We start from the raw sequence: 18,775 nt of genomic DNA, 5'->3' as shown, positions 1-18,775 counted from the left end.
ATACCCCAAAGTATACCCCAAAATACCAGAAACTACCCCAAAATACCAGAAACTACCAGAAACTACCCCAAAATACCAGAAAATACCAGAAACTACCAGAAACTACCCCAAAATACCCCAAAGTATACCCCAAAATACCAGAAACGACCCCAAAATACCAGAAAATACCAGAAAATACCAGAAACTACCCCAAAATACCCTAAAATACCCCAAAGTATACCCCAAAGTACCAGAAAATACCCCAAAATACCCCAAAGTACCCCAAAGTATACCCCAAAGTACCCGAAAATACCCGAAAATACCCGAAAATACCCCAAAGTACCCCAAATAGTGTGTAATAGTGTAATAGTGTAATAGTAGTAATAGTGTAATAGTGTGTAATAGTGTAATAGTGTAATAGTGTGATAGTGTATAATAGTGTAATAGTGTGTAATAGTGTAATAGTGTAATAGTGTGTAATAGTGTAATAGTGTAATAGTGTGTAATAGTGTAATAGTGTAATAGTGTAATAGTGTGTAATAGTGTAATAGTGTGTAATAGTGTAATAGTGTGCTAGTGTAATAGTGTAATAGTGTGTAATAGTGTAATAGTGTGTAATAGTGTGTAATAGTGTGTAACAGTGTAATAGTGTGCTAGTGTAATAGTGTGTAATAGTGTGTAATAGTGTCTAATAGTGTAATAGTGTAATAGTGTGTAATAGTGTAATAGTGTAATAGTGTGTAATAGTGTAATAGTGTGTAATAGTGTAATAGTGTGTAATAGTGTAATAGTGTGTAATAGTGTGTAATAGTGTGTAATAGTGTAATAGTGTAATTTTGTGTAATAGTGTGTAATAGTGTGTAATAGTGTAATAGTGTTCAAATATGTCAATGGAAAAGATGGTGTATATTGTTAGACGTAAACAAAACATTTTTGATAATGCCTGGGGACCATTTGTGTACTTCTTAAAGCATAATACGAATGTTGGGAACTTGCTTCAACAAGAACAGGATTAGGGGGAGTACTGTGGGACAACTCTTATTATTGTGTAAAAACGACAAGAAACACCCTTTACTTAATGTGTAAAACATTTTGGTTGTATTATTATTTATTTATGTTTATTTTTTATTTAAATCTGTATCCTTCCTATGTGAACCTGTTTTTGAAGTTAATTATTATTTTGTGTGGGGTGGGGTTAGGTAAGTAAGTAAGTAAGTAAGTAAGTAAGTAAGTAAGTAAGTAAGTAAGTAAGTAAGTAAGTAAGTAAGTAAGTAAGTAAGTAAGTAAGTAAGTAAGTAAGTAAGTATTTATAAAGCACCTTTCATACATGTCATGTAGCTCAAAGTGCTGTACACACAAAATAACGTAAAAATGAAAACATGAAAACAGTCATTTGCTTACCAGTTTGGGAGAACAGGTCCGCACAAACATGTCCGCTCAGTAGCAACCGGAAGTAGGAAATGCACTAAACCAATGCACTTGTACGGTAGGTAGCAATGTTAGCTCTTATAACGCTAGTGTAGTTACGTTTTTATTAGTGGTCAGAGTTGGGTCCATAAGACTTATCCAAGCCCCATGGATCCATCAGTGGTCGCGTATTGTGTGCGTATGTACCCGTTCCCTCATCTAAAGAGTTGGGTCCATAAGGCTTATCCAAGCCTTACGGATCCATCAGTGGTCGTGTATTGTGTGCGTATGTACCCGTTCCCTCATCTAAAAGAGTTGGGTCCACAAGGCTTATCCTAGCCTCATGGATCCATCAGGTTTTTCCAAGCCATAACTATTTGTAAGCTAGATTGTATAGGTACGTTTTAAATTTTCCTTTAAAAATGTGTATGGAGCTGGCGTTTCTGATGTATGTTGGTAGTGTGTTCCATGGTTTTGGGGCATAGTTGGCAAATGCCATACTTCCTATCCTCTTTTGGTTTCTGGGTGTGTCTAGTAAACCTGTAGTGGATGACCGTAGCGTTCTTGAGGGCAGATAACTAACTAGGGAATTTGCTATGTATTTTGGGCCTTGCTCATTAAGAGCTTTATATGTTAGGAAAAGGACCTTAAAATCTAATCTATGAGTTATTGGAAGCCAGTGCAGAGTGGCTAGGACTGGAGTGATATGTTCTCTTCTCCTTGTATGAGTTAGTAATCGAGCTGCAGAGTTTTGGATAAGCTGAAGCTTCCCAATGGTTGCTTTGGGAAGACCAGTGAACAGTGCATTACAATAGTCAAGCCGACTTGATACAAAAGCATGAATCAGTGTCTCTGCATCCTTTTTATTTACGAAAGGTCTTACTTTCGCTATGTTTCTTAGGTGGAAGAATGATGTTTTCATGGCCTTATTTATATGAGACTTAAAGGTCAGGTCTGAGTCCAAGATGACACCTAGGCTTGTAACCTCAGTCTTTACATAGGATGACAGACTCCCCAGGTTTTCACACAGCACTTCCATTTTCGTTAGGGGAGGGGAGAACGGGGTGAAAATGTTTGCTGAATACTGCTCTGCTGATATACATGTTGTAATTTGCAAACTAAAACCCAATAAATATATTGTTTAAAAAAAAAATTGTGTAATAGTGTGTAATAGTGTAATAGTGTGTAATAGTGTAATAGTGTAATAGTGTGTAATAGTGTAATAGTGTAATAGTGTGTAATAGTGTAATAGTGTGTAATAGTGTGTAATAGTGTAATAGTGTGCTAGTGTAATAGTGTAATAGTGTGTAATAGTGTAATAGTGTGATAGTGTAATAGTGTGTAATAGTGTGTAATAGTGTAATAGTGTGCTAGTGTAATAGTGTGTAATAGTGTAATAGTGTGATAGTGTAATAGTGTGTTATAGTGTGTTATAGTGTGTAATAGTGTAATAGTGTGTAATAGTGTAATAGTGTGTAATAGTGTGTGTGTGTGTGTGTGTGTGTGGGTGCGCGTGTGCGTGTGTGTGTGTGTGTGTGTGTCTCCACATTATGGCTGTAGTGACTGAGGCACTCTGTACTCTGGCTGCATCCAGGAAGGGATTAACGCAGTAAAGGTTTAGTGAGACAAAGAGTGAGACATAAAAAACGTAGAGGGCTCAGGAGGTAGAGCCGAGCGCTCGTCTGGTTAATCAGAAGATTCCCGGTTCGATTCCGGCTCCTCCCGGCGGCGTGTCCGAGTGTCCTTGAGCAAGACACTTAAGCCCTGCTCCTCCCGGTGAGCAGATTGGCACTTGGCATGGTGTGTCAGTGTGTGAGTGAATGTGAGGCATAAATTGTAAAGCGCTTTGGATAAAAGAGCTATATAAATAGCTCCTTCTCCCCCTCTTCTCCCTCTCTCTCTCTCTCTATCCATCTTTCTCTCTCCCTCCCTCCCGCTCTCTCCCTTCTTCTCTCTCTTCCTCTCTCTCCCCCTTCTCTCTCTCCATCTCCCTCTATCCCCCTTCTCTCTCTCCATCTCCCTCTCTCCCCCTTCTCTCTCTCTCCATCTCCCCCCTCTCTCTCTCTCTCTCTCTCTATCCATCTTTCTCTCTCCCTCCCTCCCTCTCTCTCCATTCTTCTCTCTCTCTCTCCCCGTTCTCTCTCTCCCCCTTCTCTCTCTCCATCTCCCTCTATCCCCCTTCTCTCTCTCCATCTCCCTCTATCCCCCTTCTCTCTCTCTCCATCCCCCCCCCTCTCTCTCTCTCCATCTCCCTCTATCCCCCTTCTCTCTCTCCATCTCCCCCCTCTCTCTCTCTCTCTCTCTCTCTCTCTCTCTCTCTCTCTCTCTCTCTCTCTCTCTCTCTCTCTCTCTCTCTCTCTCTCTCTCTCTCTCTCTCTCTCTCTCTCCCCCTCTCTCTCCCCCCCTGGTTGGTTTCCCTTGTTCCACAGCTCCTCCATCAAGATGCCATACAAGTTGGAATCCATCTTGAGTGCTAGAGACCCAGACACACACACACACACGTACACACACACACACACGCGCGCGCGCGCACACACACACACACACACACACACGCACACACACACACGCACACTATTACACACTATTACACTATTACACACTATTACACTATTACACACTATTACACTATTACACTATTACACACTATTACACTATTACACACTATTACACTATCACACTATTACACTATTACACACTATTACACTATTACACTAGCACACGATTACACTATTACACACTATTACACTATTACACACTATTACACTATTACACACTATTACACTATTACACTATTACACACTATTACACAAAATTACACTATTACACTATTACACACTATTACACACTATTACACTATTACACACTATTACACTATTACACTATTACACACTATTACACACTATTACACTATTACACTATTACACTATTACACACTATTACACTATTACACTATTACACACTATCACACTATTACACTATTACACACTATTACACTATTACACACTATTACTACTATTACACTATTACACTATTACACACTATTTGGGGTACTTTGGGGGTATTTTCTGGTACTTTGGGGTATACTTTGGGGTATTTTCTGGTACTTTGGGGTATATTTTGGGGTATTTTAGGGTATTTTGGGGTAGTTTCTGGTATTTTGGGGTATACTTTGGGGTATATTGGGGTAGTTTCTGGTATTTTCTGGTATTTTCTGGTATTTTGGGGTAGTTTCTGGTATTTTGGGGTATACTTTGGGGTATTTTGGGGTAGTTTCTGGTATTTTCTGGTATTTTGGGGTAGTTTCTGTTATTTTGGGGTATACTTTGGGGTATTTTGGGGTAGTTTCTGGTATCTTCTGGTATTTTCTGGTATTTTGGGGTATTTTGGGGTCGTTTCTGGTATTTTGGGGTATACTTTGGGGTATTTTGGGGTAGTTTCTGGTATTTTCTGGTATTTTCTGGTATTTTGGGGTCGTTTCTGGTATTTTGGGGTATACTTTGGGGTATTTTGGGGTAGTTTCTGGTATTTTCTGGTATTTTCTGGTATTTTGGGGTAGTTTCTGGTATTTTGGGGTATACTTTGGGGTATTTTGGGGTAGTTTCTGGTATTTTCTGGTATTTTGGGGTAGTTTCTGGTATTTTGGGGTATACTTTGGGGTATTTTGGGGTAGTTTCTGGTATCTTCTGGTATTTTCTGGTATTTTGGGGTATTTTGGGGTCGTTTCTGGTATTTTGGGGTATACTTTGGGGTATTTTGGGGTAGTTTCTGGTATTTTGGGGTAGTTTCTGGTATTTTGGGGTATACTTTGGGGTATTTTGGGGTAGTTTCTGGTATTTTCTGGTATTTTGGGGTAGTTTCTGGTATTTTGGGGTATACTTTGGGGTATTTTGGGGTAGTTTCTGGTATTTTGGGGTATACTTTGGGGTATTTTGGGGTAGTTTCTGGTATTTTCTGGTATTTTCTGGTACTTTGGGGTGATTAGTAGGACCCCCAATAACAGCTGAATCTGCTGCTCTGCATCGACATACTCTCGCAAATAAGTCATTGGGAGGTGGAGAGAGAGAGAGTCGTCACGCAAACCCACGATAATGTTGCCGTCTCTCTCTGCCAAATTTCTCAGTTCTTCGCTTGATATAATTAATACAAATGTCCAATATAACAGAATTCGTTAGCTCATAAAAATGTGATTATAACAGACTGTTGTTTATTAATGTCGGGCGACTGCCCACAGACACCTATTTGATTTAAAGTCGGCAGCAGCACGAGTCTCGGGACTTATTTTATTTGGAATATAATGACTTTATACGCAAAAGTAGCCTAGTTTTAAGTAAAAATATTATAAATCTACATGTCTTGATGATGTCATTCTTTTGTTTTGTTGTCATTCTTTTGCCTATCAATTGTTTTTAAGCTCAATAAACTCTGACCGGAATTTCTCTCATTTGACCGGTAGATTGAAATCTACCGGACACTGAGGCCGGCAACAATTTTTTCTAACGGAAACCCTGGTGCTGTGTGCATTTGATGGTTGTTGCATAGTGTTTATTGTTCGTTGAGCAGCCTGATGGCCTGGGGATAGAAGCTTCTTCTGAGTCTTTCTGTGCTCGCCTTAAGACTCCGGTATCGCTTGCCTGACCGCAGCAGTTCAAAGAGGCAGTTGTTCGGGTGACTGGAGTCCTTGATGATTCTCTTCGCCTTCCGCCTGCACCGCTTGTTGTAAATGTTCTGGAGGGTGGGAAGCCCCCCTCCAATTGTGCGTTCGGCTGAACGTGTCACTCTTTGTAGTCTGCTACGGTCTTGTGCAGTGCTATTCCCAAACCAGGAGGTGATGTTGCCAGTCAGGATGCTCTCTATTGTACATGAGTAGAAGTTCCTAAGGATCTTATGACTGACTTGGAACTTCCTTAGGCGCCTGAGGAAGTAGAGGCGTTGTCGTGCCTTCTTCACAACACTGTCAATGTGTGTGGTCCATGTCAAGTCCTCGGATATGTGGGCTCCGAGGTACTTGAAACTGTTCACTCTCTCAACCGGTGCCCCGTCGATGCTGAGGGGGCTGTAGTCCTTGACCCCCGACCTCCTGAAGTCCACAATCATCTCTTTTGTTTTGCTGACGTTCAGGGAGAGGCAGTTCTCCTGACACCACTGTGACAGATTCTCTACCTCTTCCAGGTAGGCCCTCTCGTCGTTGGCAGAGATCAGGCCCACCACTACTGTGTCATCAGCAAATTTGATGATTGTGTTGTTGTTCCGCTGTGCCACGCAGTCATGTGTGTACAGGGAGTAGAGGAGGGGGCTCAGAACACAGCCCTGGGGGGCCCCTATGTTGAGCGTGATGGATGAGGAGGTGCAGTTGCCTGCTCTTACCACCTGGGGTCTGCCCGTCAGGAAGTCCAAGACCCACTGGCAGAGGTCATAGTTCAAGCCCAGGTCCCTGAGCTTGGCTATGAGTTTGGAGGGGACTATGGTATTGAATGCTGAGCTGTAGTCGATGAACAGCATTCTCACATAGTTCCCCTGCCTCTTGTCCAGGTGTGATGCTGCTGTGTGCAGCACATGGGCTATGGCGTCCTCCGTGGACCTGTTGGGGCGATATGCAAATTGCAGGGGGTCCAGGTTGATGGGGAGGGAGGAACAGATGTAGCCCTTCACTAGCTTCTCAAAGCACTTCATGGCTATGGAGGTGAGGGCTACAGGGCGGTAGTCGTTGAGGCAAGCGGGCGTCGATTTTTTGGGTACAGGGATGATGGTGGACTTCTTCAGACAGGTGGGGATGACAGCCTGTTCCAAGGACAGGTTAAAGATGTCAGTGAATACCTCGGTCTTCGACAGACAGACCGGCGCAGGCAGTTCAGCGTCGGGACCATTTAGCCTGCTGGCTACATAGCTCCACTTCTACCAGCGTCGGGACCATTTAGTTTGTGGAAATTAACCAACTTTCCTCTCTCTTTCACACGGTAAATTAGTTTGAACAGCCAGGAGCAATACAAAAATAACCACAGCGGTCCCGTTGTTTGGTAGGCAACATTTGACTGACCCGACAGTCCATGTTTACTATGCAGCTAACCCACAGTGTATACACCAAACCAACACCGTGACGTCAGCAACAAAATGGCGCCGCCCATGGCGAAAACAGAGAAATTATATTTGATTTTTCAGACAAATAAGCAGGATTTCACATTTTATTATAGGACCCTGTCTTACACAAGGTACACAACAAACAAACTAGGATCACATTGTTCACTGCTTCATCTCCACTTTAACACCCACTTTATTCACTTTAGACACTTTAACACTAAATTAATCTATTATTAAAGAGATTTGCACTACATTCATACCTCATTTGCACCTTAGTTTTGTACCGCATTTCTGCATTGTACCTCACTGTTACCCATTTTACTCTGTATTGTATATTGTATATATGTATATTGAACATTCCTTTACTTACTTTTTACCTACTTCTTAATAACCTTTTTACTAGGGCTGTAAAAATTAATGCTTTAAGGGCGGTCGGGTGGCATAGCGGAGATTGCGCTCGTCACCAATGCAAGAGGCTGCGGTCTCGACTCCCGGAGTCAGCATTGCCCTGCGGCTTGGGCCGCTCGTCATACTAACTCGTTTGGCTGGGTTAGCGGGAGGGAAGTCATGGGTGGTAATCTGGCGTTGTGGACAGCGACACCTACAGGTCAGGTCTGGGCGCCTGCTCAGCGAAAGGCAGGAAGTGGTGAAGGCAGCGTGACCTCCCACGCGTTACGCTTCACCAATGAGAGTCCTCGCTGTCAAGTGAAAAGAGAGCCACTGTGTCGGAGGAAGCATGTGGTGGACTTCAGGGTTCCCTTGTACCGACCAGTAGGGGGAACATGCGCACAACGACCAGGTAGGGGAGGGGGGGAATTGGCATAACGACTAAATTGGGAGGAAAAGCATAGAAAATCAGGTGGAGAAAAAGAGGATTAAAAAAAATTTATGCTTTAACTTTGGAGATTAATTTAAATAATTTAAAGCATTAAAATAAATTAATCTAGATTAATCTATGGAGTGAAAAATCTTCAATCTTAGCGCCGCAGATATAAGAAAGAGGTCTAGCTGAGTCAATGTTGATGGTTTTGTTGAACATTTGTATTTCACAGGAGATAAACTGTATTCAAAGAAAGCTATTAAAATAGTCTTTGAATCTAAATATACTTTCTTTGTGTTGATTTTACATTAATTCCATGATTTGATCTGTTACAAGCTTCGGTCTTAAATAGAAAAATGCTATTTTTAATCTAGATTAATCTAGATTAATTACAGAAAATTGTGAGATGAATTAGTTAATCTTTTTTAATCTATTGACAGCACGACTTTTTACTTACCTTTCTTTTCTTTTTACTGCAAGAAGCACACTCTTAGGGGCTCATACAGAAACAAGCATTTCACCGTAAAGTATTCTGTATTTTATTGTGACAAATAATAAACAAACTTGAAACTTGTTGACAGTGGAAGCAGTAGGTAGGTAGGTATAATAAACTGATGGCATCAGTAGGATGTCATGGTGAACATGTCCTCAGAAAGTGGGGGAAACCCGGCACTAGAGGACCACGTGACTGACGCACTCTACGACACAATCGCCGTGGTAACAATATCGCATGAGCATGTTCTGCACGGTGGTTCATTTGTCGTCCGTAGGGTGAACTTTTATTTTCTCGTTGATCGTCCGAATGTTAGAATCTCTGTTCCATCTCATGAAACGACTTTTGTAAAGTGTTCCATCCAAATATGTTCCATCCAATTCAGTGGCCCATTAATTCTTTCTTTTTCTTTTCTTACTCCATAATGTCTAGGGCTGTACCGAATAGTTCGAAGCTTCGAAGCTTCGTTCATAATGTTGACATTTGAATTCTAAATCAACATTTGAATATTCTTTTTTTAATAACAATGTTTTTATTATTATCTTTTTTTTGTATATATATCTTTTTTTTATGTGTCTATCCATTCTGTTTAAACCAATGGGTTTTTTCTTCACAGTTGCAGATAAAGATTAGGCTACGTATTATAGTATTATACTATTATATGGTAAATGGCTGCTTTTTTATATAGCGCTTTTATCCAAAGCGCTTTACAATTTGTTACTCACATTTTACCCACTTACTCACACATTCACTCACACAGACGGCGGAGGCGACCATGCAAGGTGCCAACCTGCTCATCGGGAGCAATTAGGGGTTAGGTGTCTTGCTCAAGGACACATCGACACGCTGCCCGGGAGGAGCAGGAATCGAACCGGGAACCTCTGGATTGCCAGACGACTGCTCTACCTCCTGAGCCACATATAGTATATGACATTTATCATAAATGATGTAGCCTATCTGCATCCGCTTGGCGCTCGACGCTCCATCAAGACGTCACGTTCACTTTCGTACCAACCGTGCCCTTATTGGATTATTCATGTTGACGAAACTGATGAGTTATATTCATTAAAGAAAGTTGATAAAATAAAAAAAAGGACTAATTTAATCAGATTAATCACTTAATTCAAATGGAGGATTTAGTTTGAGGATATTTATTAAAAAAGAAATTACAAATCATGAAATATGACGACGAATTCGAACGAAGCTTCGTTCGAATACTTCAATAGAAGCTTCGAATGTTAAAAAAATTACATTCGGTACAGCCCTATAAACCACCGTTCATTCATTGATGTTGTTACTTATTAATCTTTTTAACAATCTTTGCCATTGTTATCTTAACCCTTTCACTGTCACACGACAGAAGGTTAACCCTTTACTATCACACAACCCACGGAGCCAATGATGCTAATGATGGAGCATCGCCGTCGGTTGTGTGACGGTAAAGGGCTAACCTTCTGTATTGTCACAGTGAAAGGGTTAACCGGCTGTCGTGTGGCAGTGAAAGGGTTAATCAGGCGTTTGACCGTGTTCCCTTCTAACCAGCGGCTGCTCTCTTTAACCCCTCGCAGCCCGGCGTCTGGCACCTTCCCGGTGCTGTTTCAGTTGCCTAATGGCCAAACCGTGCCGGTCGCTATCGCCGCCTCCAACACCAGCTCCAGTGTCCATATCCCCGCTGCAGTCCCTGTAAGTACCGTGCCGTTAACCATTCACTCTGTCCGTTTTGAGTGCACTCATCATAGGCGTAGTATTTTCAGGTGGAATGCATTATATACTTTGCATTAGGGATGTCCGATATTATCGGCCGATATTGGCATTCAAATGTAATATCGGAAAGTATTGGTATCTGTTTAAAAAAAAGAAAAAAAATATTAATTCTTTACATTTTTTTAACCTTTATTTACCCAGGCAAGCAAGTTCTCAACACATTCTTATTTTATTTATTGTCAAAAGTATGCATAATGTTGTGTTAATTCCACGACAAGAGACATGTAATGTTAATTACCTGAAATTATTCCGTTTTTTCGGGGGGGGGGGGGGGACCCTGCATATATCTGTATCGGTTGATATCGGTATCGGAAATTAAGAGTTGGACAATATCGGTATATCGGATATCAGTAAAAAAGCCAATATCGAACATCCCTACTTTGCATACCTTTTTATATCTGCTACACTTGTGCAGTGTATTTGTGTGATGCATTTGTACAAGGCGAGCTCCCGGGTATGAATGTGTGTGAGACAGTGTGTGTGTGTGTGTGGTAGTTTTCAACAATGCCTATACTTTAAAAATAATTAGTAAACATCACGCTTCAGAAAATGACTTCAGAACACAGTCAAACCTGCTGGAGGAGGTTTTATTCATCGATTGCAATCGACCATCTTGATGATCCAGGTCCAGGTCCCAAAAATCCCAAATTCCCCAAATCCAATTCCCTATTCCAAAAATCCTCCTGAGTGTTATAGGCCTAGCTCTTTTGTGATAATTTTTTTTTAATTATTATTCCACATGAAACAAGACACAACAATACAGTAACAATAAAAATAATAACGAAGAATATAATAAACAGAATAAGACATGACAATTACATTTAATCAATCAATTTGTAGTAATAAATTCTTAAAATATATTAAAATATATATTCAGGTGCCGAAACCACCATCCCAGAGAACCAGAACATCACGCCTCAATGACCCCGAATCCAGGGCCCCACCAGCCCAAAGCCAGGGCCATCAAAACCACAACACATGTTATTGGCCTAGCTCTTTATAGTCAAATGTACGTCACTTGTCTCCGCATGGGAGGATAACTTTGCTATTTGTGTGTGTGTGTGCGTATATGTGTGTGTCTGTGTTTGCCAACTCTACCAGATGTTCTGTTATTTTCCTATCTCAGTGGTACGTTTTTGCAAGATATGTTTTTGCCAAATTTCCTCTCTATGAGCTGCTCTGGTTGTGAAAGAGCTTGTTATTGTGTTTTTCAATAACCTCTGTACATGTCTGTGTGTCTCGACCCACAGAGGTCTCTTTGGTTAAATGTAAATTATACAATACAACACTTGACATGTTTGATATATTGTGACGAGCCTGGTGGTGTTCAGACTCGTCACGGCACGGTTCAAAAACAAACAAATTAAATTGTCCACACAAGCACAATTTCAATCAATAAAATATATTTATTGAATTAGAGCAAATATAGTCTGATGGGCAATTAGAGTGGTCGTATAACAGTCCAAGGTCAAAAACACAAAACAGGCTCTTGTACAAAAAAGGGATTGTTCAATACTCAGGGTTTGTCTTCCGGTCCAGGGTCAGTACACAATGGGGTTTCTCAGCCAGTCTAGGGTCCAGTACACAACAAACACCTTCTCGCCTTCACCTCTCCTCTCTACTACCTCTCACCTCACAAAACTCTGGATCAATATCTCTCTCTCTGTACTCCTGCTCCTTCCTCACCTCACCCATACTCTGTCTGTCCTAGTGTTTTATGTTATGTGTGTCTGGTGTGTGTGTGTGTGTTGGATGTGGGTGATCTAATGGTGCACAGGTGTGTTCTATCAGTCCTAATCAGCTTCCTAATTGCTTCCACTCCTCCCGTGGCAGTAGTATCTCCCATCCTTCACGTAGCCATGGGACGGGGGATGATATCTGCCACAATATGTATGATGTATATGATATATACATATAGGATAAACATATAGGGATCCGCCACCACATGTGATGCGTTGCTGGAAAACGGGGCGTGTACGCTCGCTCAACCATCCCAGGATAAACAAGTACTCAGTGCTTTACAGGTCAGGCTTGCTAGGTGCTCAGTAGGGATGGGACGGAATATTCGAAAATTCGAATAGTCGTTTCTGTTATTAAGATCGATTTCATTTTTTTACAATCGAATATTCGTTTTGTAAATTTTAATTTTTTTTTTTTTTTTAAGCAAACATTCTTATTTAATTCCTTTTTATATTTAGAGGCAGCCTAATTTTCATAGCCTAATTGATCAAAAAGATGCACATGTTACTGTTTCTGTTTGTTTATTAAAGCCATTTTTATACGTATTTTTATTGCACATTACTTTACATTCCATAATGATGCACACAAGCAATCTTATTTTTCGTCTTGTTCAAAAACAAGTTTACAGTGGCATATAACAAAAAAAAAGATAAAAAAAAATAAACATTCTTTCATTTGGCGGATTTATACATACAAATAAACAGGATAGTTGAATAAGCTGAGTAGATTCTTACTGGAAAATAGGAAAGATACCAAACAATCAAAGCATTAGAAAAAGGCAAAAAGCCAAGACAAAACAGAGAATATACCTTCAGACATTAATATAATAAGAGTAACACTGTGAACTTATATATCATCTTCATCCTCCCTCAGACACTTTAAGTATTCCAACACCGGTCCCCATGTCTTATCAAACACCTTTCTCCGTCCTGTATTTTTAAATCTAAGCCTCTCTAAGTAGAGGGTCTCACCCAGCTCTCTCTAAGTAGAGGGTCTCACCCAGCTCTCTTATCCACATTTCAAATGAGGGTGCTGCATCAGACTTCCAGAGTCTCAAGATGAGCTTTTGAATATTCGATATTATGAAACACGAATTTTCGAATAGCACTTTTGCTAGAAAGTCCCATCCCTAGTGCTCAGAAGGGCAGAGTGTGTGCGATGACGAATGTGGTGTAAAGTGTATATTTATATATATTAAAGTGTATATATATACGTTTGTTTACTAATGATTTATCAAAATCTCTGCGCATTTAGACGCGAGGACATGACGCCGTCATGAAACCATTGTAGTCCTAAGAAAGAGGAGACCCAGGGCTTTCGATGGACGTAAAACTATACTACCCAGCTCACACCAGCCGCATACAAACGTAGTCCAACCATTTTATTGACGTGAAAATCGTGATTATATCTCATGGTTCGAACAAACCTCAACGTTATTGCCATAAAATACAACGTACATTGTTTCGCTACCTTTCTGTGAACTTCTAGAGAGAAAAAATATGCAATCCGGTAAAAAATGGCAGAGCTATGGACATTATACAAAAGTAACTGTATTTATAGTAGATTTCAACGGGTGCCTGGTGGTACTAAATCCAGATTTAACTCTGCCATTGGAAAGAGGAGATTTGGGCCGAGCCATAGATGTATGGCTTGGCCATAATAAGGTAATTTATAGGCCTGATATTCTATATTCATATTTCAAATGGCATGTGTCCGGATGGCAAAATTCAGTACTGTATCTACAAAAACTCATGTAAATCATCTGCCCTTTATTCATTTGCTTAGATTTTTAGTACACCTCAAGAAGGTGCTGAATGAATGCATTTTTCACTTTTGGTCAATGTTAGCCGTGTTAGCGGTGTTATTCACAGTCAAAGATGGAAAAAAAAGATAATAATAATAATTGAGATTCTCCTTTGGTTCATTACAATTTACTTGAGCATAGTAACAGACACAATATTTCTGACACTGGGAATACATTCCCTGAGGTCCATATATGTCCCTAGATGCCTAGAACATGCTAATTGCCTTGTAGAAGTGGAGCAATCCTCCATTTACTTGGGTATGTATTCTTAGGCAAATCTTCTGAAAATATGGCTAGGGCTTAAGCGGTTAATACATTGGGTGCCGTTCACATAGAACTACGTTTCTGTTGCCCGACGGTTGAGTGCCGGAAACGTAGAACTACGTTTTTCTCACGGTATTTCTTTTATTCGCTATTGCCATTCATAATTCAGCGGGGCACCTTGTGCATACTGTTCTGAATGTGTCTGAGCTGGCAGACGGTCTTATACCGCCCTCTAACGCCTTCGGCCGCTATTGCACTCCATTCGAAACGGTGTAGTTTCTTTTCTCTACCGACCTGCGGCGTGGGGGCGGGTCCTAACCACTCGGGCAAAACACACGCTTGTAGGGATGGCTTGGACAACTGACCCCGCCCGCCCGTTCATGTGCAATGCCCAATAACGTCGGAGACAGGATCGCTGTGGATAACTGGAATGGCGATCAGATAATTGGATTATCTTTTTTGCATTACATCAGAGACCAGGTAAGGACTCTATATATAAAATCTTGCGTTGATCTGATATTTTTTTCTACCGCAATTGAAGCTATCTGTGTTTTATGTGTGTGGCTTTTTACCATTGGCTGCAGGAGGCGAGGGGGGAGCGCCGCGCTCCAGGGCACATTTCATGTATGCACGAGGGGACATAATAATGATAATCTAGCGTTGATTTCAGGAAGATTCGATAATCAGGCGAAAACATGACAACGTGTTTATTGAATTACACAAAAACGCTGTTTTCGCTTACAGTAAGATACAGTAACTCCCTTCTTAAAATGGAAATAAGGTTCTCTGCAAGTAAGCAAGTATGGCTGGATAGTGTTAAACGCAGAGGACAAATCAATGAATAAAGGTCTGGGCCTTAGGGCTCTCAAGACGTCTAAACAAGAGGTTTAACAAGGACAGGGTGGCGTCCTCTACGCCTCGACCAGCTCTACAGGCAGACTGCAGAGGGTCCAGACTATTCTCCGTCTGCCGTAAAAACCTCACTCTTAATTAGCTTCTCGAAGGTTTTCATGGCTAAGGAAGTGAGAGCGACTGGCCTGAAGTAGTTTAACACTTTAATCGCCATGGGTTAAATTCATAATTTATCATCCCTCGCCAGCTCTATTTGTCTATGGAGAAGTTCCCCTTCTTTGCAGGGCTATAACTTTTTAAATTCTATTGCTAAATTGCCATTATTATGGCCCATTCAATGTCCTATATGTATTGTTCAGGGTGTAGCAACGTTAAACTTTTTCATTCACATATTCATACAAAAATATGGTCTAAAGTATAAGTATGTTTTTATCGTTTTCTGCAGCTTTCTTCAGAACGTGATTTATAGCCCTAAATGCATTATATTGATGATCTAATACAGTTTGGTAGGAATCTGTGCGAGATAAAAAATTTCAACTGGACGTGGTTCTAGAAGTTTCTACGCATCATCTGATGATGACCGGATGGGCGGGGGATCGTTTATAATTCCGTGGGCAGCGTTAGATGATTCATCCAGAGTGGGTCATATGTTCATCAGATCAGTTAGTATAGAAGACGTTAGAAAATAACGTTGAAACTCACCGTGGCTTCCTCGCGCCGCTGGCAGATGAGCGTGGAACAGAATTTTTTCTATTATGGGATGGAGAAATGCCCGATCCATTTCCAGGTTGTATAATAGTATATACGTCCAAATCATGTTGTTTTTTCGAGTTATTTGCACCGATCGATGTTCACTGTATCAAGACGGAGTCTCTCTAACGATAGCGAGTGCCCGGACCACATATGGATGAGCACTTCCGGTTCAAAGGTTCATTTCCGGTTGGCGATCTGCCGATCGGCCACCAGATGGCGCTCTTGAACCGCTAGAGAGTTGAGAGGAGATCAGCAGTGTGTCTCAGGGCTCCGGAAAGGAAATATGACAGATTTTTGAAATAATTGACATCAAAGACGAGTTACGGCGTCTTCGGCAGAATGAGCATGGCTAGGAATGACGTGTAAACTCGTCCCCGGCGATCATAGTGTTAATACCTTTTGCGTTTTGACCTTAGCTACTGGGACTAGTATGGAGTGTTTTTCCAGATCGTGGGAACCTTTTGTAGTTTTAAGAGACAATATAAAGTGGAATTTGCCACTCGGCTTGATATTATCCGGGACTGGGCTCTTTCTTACAGTAATACTCTGAGCTGCAATACCCACAGATTGACAATTCCTGGTCCTTTGTTTTATATTGTTAACATCTGAAGTAAAATCATTATTGTCAAATCTTAAATAAAACGAATTTAGAGAGCAAACAAAACTCACCCCTAGGGAAAAGTTGCTGCACCTGCCAGTCAAAATTAATAGAAAATGTAAAAATTGCGAAGTGAAATTTGATATACTAGTCTATTAAACTATTTTGATAAAAACCACCTGTCAAATGTGTGACAATGGCTGTATATTTTGATTTGCGCTTTTCTCAAACGCTGCTCTTGAATGCATCCCCGGCTCCTTGCTGCCGGCTCTCATTCATTGTCAGATCTCACGGTACAGACCTCTGTTGGCTAACGTTAGTGTGCAGTAGGGCTGCACGATTAATCGAATAAAATTCGCGATCTCGATTCATAGACCTATGCCAGGGGTCGGCAACCTGCGGCTCTTTAGCCAATCAGCTGCGGCTCCCTGGCCCCAAAAAAATAAAGGATTTTCTTTGGAGATCGATGTCATACTGTGACACTGAAATTAAAAAATATTTCATCAACTAAAATATTTAGTCAACAAAAATATTTCATCAACTAAAATATACAGTACGTCACACCCCGCGCCTCTCCCTGCCGTCTGCAAGGGGCTAATCTTGAGTTTCCGACCCCCCAGTAAGGTAACCATGGATAAATCCAGAAAAAGGAAAGTCAGAGGAAAATAGAGGGTTTAATTCAGCGTGGACAGATTCATTTGCTTTCACGACTAACGATGCAGGCTTACCTGTATGCCTGATATGTGGTGCAAAAATGTGCTGCATTTCAGGGTTTTATTTCAAAGTAGGTCTACAGATGCCAGTGTTTTTTCTCCTTTTCTGTGTTTTATTTCAAAGTAGGTCTACACATGGTAGTCTTTTTTCAAAGTGGACTACTTTTTATTTTATAAATGTTCCACAAATAAGGGAAGGACTCAAATATACCTGAATAGTTCAGGGTTTTATTTCAAAGTCGGTCTACAGACACCAGTGTTTTGTCTCCTCTTCTGTGTTTTATTTAAAAATAGGTCTACACAGCCAGTATTCTTTCTCCTCTTCATAAGAGTTTGAGGTTTTCCTTTGTTATAACAGGTCAAAACAGCAATAAAAAGTCAAAACATTTCTTTTTGTTGCTTTATAATTCCATTAATGCAACAAACTGTGTGCTATATGTATAAAGTATAATAAATCGCAAATTACTTTGGGTATGCAATTGTCAGGCGTTTTATGCTAAATGTGGGGTATGCTTGGGGATATATAAAACGTTATATATACACTGTGTTATTTTTATTTTGTGGGAGGGGGGAAAAGTGGCTCTTTTGATAATAAAGGTTGCTGACCCCTGACCTATGCGATCTAATTTCTAAATTATGACGATTTCTTTGTTATAAACAAATAAAAATAATGTTTTTTTTTTTTTTTTTTTTTACTTTTTACTTAACTTTTTTAAATGATGACGATTCTGACTTGAGTTATTTTGCATGTTACAAGAGACTTTTAAGTTTAAGTCAAGCACTTTCATATATGTTATGTTTAAGTTTAAGTCAAGAACTTTGATATATGTTATGTATAAGTTTAAGAAAGAGTGCAATAAATGATTTTATTGATAAAATAAGAATCGTGTGAGAGAATCGTGATCTCAATTCTTAGAGAGAAAAATCGTGATTCACATTTGAGCAAGAATCGTGCAGCCCTAAGCACAACTGTTACTGTCCTCAACGTTAGTGTGGAAAATCTGCCTAAAAATACATACCTATGTAAATGGAAGATTGCTCCACTTCTACAAGGTCCACACACATCAAACAAACAACCATATACAATTACAAGGTGAATGAATTACAGTTAAAAGGCTGCGTTACAGTTGCAGGTGTGCGTAAACAACTCTGTGATAGAGTCCTTAAAAGTAATGAGGGAGATCAATTTGTCCATTTTAATTGGACTGTATTTGTCACAGAGAGTATTCTAACCACCTTATACTCAAGATACCGCTTGATTATCTTTTTTTTATCTACTTTTTCTCACCCTTTTTCTGTGACTTTTCTCCCATCCCAATTTCCTCTTGTGCCAATTCTCCCTCCCCTGTCCTGATCGTTGCTCGCATGTGCCCCCCCACTGGCCGGTCGTAGGGAGGATAGAAGCCTTGCATCACATGTCCCCTCCGATACATGTGGAGGCAGCCAGTCACATCTTTTCACCTGCCAGCGCGGACTCTCATTGGCGAGGTGTAACGTGTGGGAGGCTCAC

The 18,775-nt window shown here is 40.5% G+C and overlaps 1 protein-coding gene across 1 annotated transcript in view; it reads left to right on the top strand.

The window, feature by feature from the left end:
* atf2 (activating transcription factor 2) overlaps positions 1–18,775 on the top strand; it is a gene marked incomplete at both ends in the record, with an annotated part of 100,004 nt that overhangs the window by 28,358 nt on the left and 52,871 nt on the right. Inside the window, one exon of the mRNA XM_084315418.1 lies at positions 10,346–10,460. Coding sequence (XP_084171544.1) covers positions 10,346–10,460 — 115 coding nt within the window. The remainder of the gene's footprint in view (positions 1–10,345; positions 10,461–18,775) is intronic.

Source organism: Notolepis coatsorum (genome assembly GCF_963971535.1).
Source record: "Notolepis coatsorum genome assembly, chromosome: 5".
Classification (NCBI taxonomy): Eukaryota; Metazoa; Chordata; class Actinopteri; order Aulopiformes; family Paralepididae; genus Notolepis; species Notolepis coatsorum.
Note: the sequence above shows the minus strand (reverse complement) of the source record. Positions and strands in the feature narration are given on the sequence as shown.